The following is a 6,703-nucleotide window of genomic DNA, read 5'->3' as shown; positions in this document are numbered from 1 at the left end:
CAAAAATTAGAAATATAAAAATTGTACTTGAAACGAAACATTACAACTCTTCCCCAAATGAATCATATTTCATCCTCGAAATCTGCTGCTACAAACAACTCAGGTTAATGCTTCCTCATCTCTTCCTCGACTTCCCAAGTCTATTTGGAACCCCATCGGGGTTTGCCATTGCACCTTCACGAAACCCACTACCTTGTTGTGCAAGGTCTTCATCTTCCTATCAAGAATTGCAACCGGGCTCTACATAATGTAGGAGCTCATCAACCTGAATGTCATCCAAGGGAACCACTGTGTACCATCAGCCAAACACCTTCGCAACTGATAAAATGAAAGGTATTGTCAATCTGACTAAGATCTATAGGAAGATCTAGTCGATAAGCAACCTTGTCCACTTGGGAAAAGACACTGAAAGGACCAATGAATTTGGGCCCCAACTTACCCCGTTTCCGAAATCGGATGACACCTTTCCAACGTGACACTTTTAGAAGCACAAAATTCCCCACCTAAAACTTGAGATCAGAATAATGTCAGTCAACATAACTCTTCTGCGTGCTTTGTGTGGTCCACAACCTACCATGCACCTGTTGAATCAAATATGTGGTCTTAATCACTACCTTAATGCTCTTTATCACTTGCTGACTGACCTCACCCCAACAAATCAGGCCCGACATTTCCTCCGTTACAACAGCTCAAAGGGAGGCATACCAATGATGGTGTGGTAGATGTTGTTGTAGGAGAACTCAGCTAAAAGAAGATAAGTATCCTAGCTCCCACCAAAATCCAACACATAAACACGAAGCATATCCTCGAGTGTCTGAATGGTTGACTCACTCTGTCCATCAGCCGACATGTGGTAAGTAGTACTTTAAAGAAATCAAGTACCCAACTCTGTGAAACTTCCTCCAAAATCTGGAGGTAGAATGGATGTCATGATCTGAAACAACAGAAACAGGAACCCCATGACGTACAACTACCTCCTTTATGTAGATTTCGGCTAGCTCTCTGCAGATGAGATCTCTTGGATCAGGATGAAGTGGGCGCACTTGGTCAACCTGTCAACAATAACCCATATAGAATCAACCCCACATGTCGTACTGGGCAACTTCGTGATGAAAACCATGGTAATCTCCTCCCATTTCCTCATGTGAATGTCTAACGGCTGCATCTTGCTGTAGGGTCTATGATGTTCAACCTTTACTTTCCTACAAGTCAAGAACCGCTCTACATACCAAGATATCTCCCTCTTCATACATGGCCTCCAATAGCTCAGTCTCAGGTCTCTATACAGCTTCATAGCGCCCAAATGGATCAAAATCTTTGACTTGTGCGCTTCAACCAACAACATCTGCCTAACTCCACCAGAAAAAAGAACCCACACTCTATCGTACTGGGTCAAGAAGCCCCAAGTATCTCTGACAAATGAAGGAATATTACCCCTAATCTTTTCTTTCTTACAATTCTCTTACTTCAACCCCTCAACATCCACCTCTTTGATGAGATCCAATAATGGTGAAGTGATGATCATCCTCAAGCATAGTTTGCTGATAGCAGCACTAGTCGTCTTGTGAATCAAGGCATCGACCACTACGTTGGTCTTCCCAGGAAGATACATAATCTCACAATCATAATCCTTCACTACATCCACCCATCTGCGTTGTCTCATATTCAGGTTCGGCTGATCCATCAAATATCTCAGATTCTTGTGATCCGTGTAGATAGTACATCAGACCCCATATAAGTAACGCCGCCAAATCTTGAGGGTGAAAACCACAACCCCCAACTCTAGATTATGATTAGGATAGTTCGCCTCATGAAACTTCAACTGCCTCGAAGCATAAGAAATCACATATCCCCTCTGCATAAGTACTGGACCCAATCCCATAACCGAAGCATGGTAATAAACGACAAAATCATCCACACCCTCAAGAAGGTTCAGTATTGGAGCCTTGTACAACTTCTACGTCAATGTATCAAATGTTGCCTGCTGCTAAAGGCCCCTACCGAAAATTAGCATTCTTCTTTGTCAACCAGATCAAAGGAATTGCACTCTTAGAGAAATTATGAATACATCTATGATAATACCCCAATAAACCATGGAAGCTCTGATTCTCAGATGGAGATCTCAGGACCTCCCACTGCATCATGACCTCGATCTTGGACGGATCGACAAAGATACCATCCTGGTTAATGAGGTGACCCAAGAATTGCACCTCGTGCAAGCACAACTCACATTTTGAGAACTTCGCAAAAAACATCTCCCTCCTAAAGGTCTCAAGAACCTCTCTAAGATGCTGCTCCGAATGCCCATTGGTCTTAGAGTAGACCAATATATCATCGATAAACAAGATCACTAACCGGTCCAACATCGGCCTGAACACACGATTCATGAGGTCCATGAATGTCGTCGGTGTGTTGGTGAGCCCAAAAGGCATCACCAAAAACTCGTAATGACCATAATGAGTCCCGAAGGCCATCTTCCGCACATCCTCATCATAGAACCGCATCCGATGATATCCCGAACTCAAAGCAATATTGGAGAACAAAGATGCACGTTGAAGCTGATCAAACAAGTCATCGATCCTTGGAAGTGGATAACAATTATCCATCGTTAACTTGTTTAAATCCCGATAATCGATACAAATACAGTGACATCCATTATTCTTCTTCACAAATAGAATCGGTGCTCCTCATGGTGAACTGCTCGGCCTGATAAATGATGGGTTTCAAGCCTCTTTAGAATCAAACAAAAGGCAGTGGAAACAACAAATAATTTTATCTGACACTCAAAACATATGGATCTAACTCAACTAATCTATGCAACTTTGTGAGAACAAGGATCTGATTACGCAGGGACGAGGTTTGAAAACTCAAACCTTGAGTTAATGCTTAAGATCAATGTCTGCTTCTGATTATGTGTTCCATTCAAGTCTGGTAAGACCAGTCGAGACTGAAGATGAAGATCAACAAAGTACTTCAAGTATTAATTAAGGAACAATGAGTACAGTCAAGGTAAAGACAATAAATGAATAAGTAGAATGTTTGAAAGAGTTTGATTTGAGAGAAAAGTGAAAGTGAAGTAAATTCAAATATAACTATCTTTTGAGCAACAATCCGTCTACTATTCTTGCCATTAATCACTGCTTATATAGGAGAAGGAGGTACAATGTCAACACCAAAATACATACAAAGGACTGGATACACAGGTTTCTTTTCATACTCTGATTATCCCAATTGACAAAAAGACTAAATCCTATTTAAGGTTACATCAAGTAAAAGACAATAATAATAAATTCTTATACGGATACATAATCTCGGACCATCTCTCCATTTCATACCACGAACTCTACTCCAGACTTCAACTTCCATCTCTGACCATAAGTTTATCTCGTACCTCAACAGAATTCGGACTCATTACTGACTTCGGAACTCCAAGGGTTAGAGATTGGTAGAGGTTCACTTTAGGTAACAACAATCTCCCCCTAAGTGAAGTTAGCAATCCACTTAACTTAGTTCGATTCTTCTTTGATAAACACGTAAACCCTATACAACCACTCTCTGACTTCGATGTAACACTGCAACTGACTTATAAAATTTTGACTTCACATGATCTGGTGTGTCGGACTTTGATGCTCGACTGATAAACTTCCGAAGGGCCTTGGTGGGAACCAGATGTTTGTCGAGGACTCGGAAGAAGTCCTTCTTGTTTGTTTTAATTTGAAGATAGACAAATACTAGCACTGGTTAATCAATGGGTCCCTCTGCCAATATCTCCACTTCTGGCAGCTTGAAGTCAATCCTGGTTAAGTATTTTTCGGTTCCGAACAGATGGGCCCATTCAAAGTCGCACCGACAAAATTCAGCTACATAATCTTTGAGAAAGCTCAAAGCAGCGTGGTAAGCTCCCGTGATAAGATCATCAACATGGTGACTTCTGAAATAAGAAACAATGGTCAGAATGTCATTGGGATTGATTACTGGGAAATCGACATCAGTGATGGTTATTTGAGTTGGTTTGTTTCGGAAGATGTGATATCGGAACATCACACAATTGAGTTCGAACTTGGTCAGGATTTTCCTTCCGAACCCAGAAATTTTAGTGATCCTTTTCCGAGACCAGACTTCTTTTTGAGGAAGTGCGTTCTTGGAGTAAAAGGTCTTAAATCTTTCACGTTCAGTTCTGATGATCATCTGTGGATCATCTTCCGGGTAGAGAGGAGTGAACTTTGTGTAAAACTTGATGTAAGGAGAGAGGGGCAAATCAATATGGTCCGAATCTTGATTTAGAAGATCATTAAACATGAAAGGCACTATGTCCACATCATGTAAGATTCCTTCTCTGCAAAGAGGAGAGAGCCCTAACATCGGATGAGGATTGTCATCTTTGAAGGATTGAATCCGAATGCTTTCCTCAAGATCTTGGTTTATTTCTTCTTGGGACCAGCCACTTCTCTCTTTTAATGGAGTTTCGGAGAAAGGGAATTCTGAAATGGGCTTCTTTCCCTTATCTTTCTTTTTGTTGAGGGTGGAGAGGATGAGTTGCATGTTCTCGTCTATATCAATTTTCGGAGGGGAGGAAGTCAAAGGTTCTTCCGGAATATCATCCGACTTCCGGAGAGGAGAGCCTTCATCGATAAGAGCAATCTTGGGCGAAGGGATCAGAGGCAAAATTGATGTGGTGGCTCGGAAGGCGTCAACCGCTAGTTGGGTTTTAGCCTTTGCCATTTCTTGGCTTCTATGAAGTACATCGGCCAGCGTTGATGGCCATGATACTACTGACCAAATCCTTTGCTCTTCCTCGGAGAGCACCTTGGGTGGAAACGTTTTTGGGGCTGGAAGCCCTATGATGGCAGTAGTAACATACATATCTTCATCATCATCAGCATCATTATCATCACCACCTGGAGAACCTGAAAGAATTTGCAAGGAATCATCAGAGCTTTCATCTCGGAGTCTGAACTCCGAGGCAGGTTTCCAGGGTTGATTTCTCCAGCTAGGTCCTTCTCCCCCTCTTCTAATGGAGGACCCTGTAACCGGTGCAAGCAACGTAGAAGCTTTAAGATCCAAGAATTTGTCAAACACTTTTTGAGAACTCTGATTCATCTGAAGGGTCAGAGCGTCATAAGCTTCATCTGTGGGAGCCTAAGCTTTGAGATGATCAAAGAGGGCTGAAAGAATGGAGAGCATCTCGTCAAATTTGTTGTTCACAACATCCACGATGTTCCAGCATGACTTGAGGAGCTTGATAAGAGCTTGTTGGATGATCATGTTCATCTCATCTTCCTTTCAGATCTCCTTCTCTAGCCTATGAATCCGTTTACCATGGAAAACATGAGTTTGTTTGATGAGCTCGTTTGTGGCACCGATTAAATCATCGTGAACGTTCATCATCTTGGTGATGGTGTCGGGATAGTGATCGACAGAGGCATCATACTTTTGTTCCACTTCGTCGATAGTGTGCTTGAGTTGGAGGGAGATGAGCTGATCAAGCTGGGCTTCCCTTTCAGCAGTAGTGGGTCCGGACTTGTTGGCTTCGGACAAGGAGTTGAGGATTTCATCAAGCTTAGAATCCATACCGGAAACGTTTTCATCAAGCTTGGTATTGAGTCCGGCCACAGAAGTTTCTATTGCATCAACCTTCTTCATTGTGTCAGAGACATTGTCTCTGAGTTCCAAGAGGGCAAAAGGATCAACGTAATTCCTAGTGGATGATCCTATGTTCGAGGTGGAAGTCCGAGACTTGTTTTTTTCATCACCTTGGTTTACTGGCGGTTCGAAAGGACCGGGCTGAATTGTATCTGCATTGACTTGCTTGGGAGTAGATTCTATTTCAGCTCCGAAATGGTTTTGAGCTTGATCATCAATTTTGATTTCCTCATCAACTGGCTCAGAAGAGGAGGATGAAAGTCCGAAATCTAGATTTGGACTTGATGAGGATGGTTGTGATGGAATGTGAAATGAGGAGAACAGCGGGGGACTTGTTTTTGTCATCTCCATGTGTTGTTTCAAGTGAATGGACTCGGAAGGTAAGATGGCTAGCATATGTTCCGACAATCGCCTAATGGGTCCGAAGGACGTTTGGTCCGGAAGGCGATAAGACTTGATAGTTTTAAAGGAGAGAAATACCTATTCCGGAATTCTATCCACATGAATTGGTTCAGACCTTTCTTTGTACAACTATTGGATGGTCAGAGCCCAAAATTTTGGACTCGAAATCTCATTAGCCTTGCGATTGATGGCAAACTTCCAAAAGTCTTGCCACAATACTTCAGTGAGATCAACTGTGTTGCTCTTCCCTGAGAAAATTATGTACACCACATAGAGCCAATCCTTGCTTAAAGTGTCTGTACCTCCATGCTTCCCAGACAGACCTCTTAAGATGAAATGCATAAGGACTGTCCAAAGACCTGAAACAACCGATTTCTTGAACTTCCTTGCTTTGAATTCTTCAGTATATCCAATGTGGTTAAGAAACAACTGGAACTCTTCAGTTGATGGTTATTGGACCTTGAAGCCTTCATGATTTTCTGGGATGCCAATCGCTTTCAAGAAGGTTGATTTGTGGACAGGTACAATGCGATCGCATGTAATTCTTGTTTCAAGAACGTCATTCTCGATTTTGATGCGATCAAAAGCTGTGTGGAGAAGATGAAGATGGATCGGCGGGTCTGGAATCTTGGTGAGAGGAACTGAGATGGGATGATGA

The 6,703-nt window shown here is 42.3% G+C and overlaps 1 protein-coding gene across 1 annotated transcript; it reads right to left on the bottom strand.

Moving 5' to 3' along the window:
• Positions 1 to 839: 839 nt before the first annotated feature.
• Positions 840 to 1,663, bottom strand: LOC145164621 (uncharacterized). Its single transcript, XM_079083328.1, has 3 exons — positions 1,467 to 1,663; positions 1,199 to 1,349; positions 840 to 1,052 (listed from the first exon to the last, which is right to left on the bottom strand). The coding sequence occupies exons 1-3, from the start codon at positions 1,661 to 1,663 to the stop codon at positions 840 to 842; spliced, it is 561 nt and encodes a 186-aa protein (XP_078939454.1).
• Positions 1,664 to 6,703: the final 5,040 nt, after the last annotated feature.

Source organism: Lactuca virosa, chromosome 3 (genome assembly GCF_052849685.1).
Source record: "Lactuca virosa cultivar CGN04683 chromosome 3, Lactuca_virosa_CGN04683_v6, whole genome shotgun sequence".
Classification (NCBI taxonomy): Eukaryota; Viridiplantae; Streptophyta; class Magnoliopsida; order Asterales; family Asteraceae; genus Lactuca; species Lactuca virosa.
This window is presented reverse-complemented; position numbering and strand designations above follow the sequence as displayed.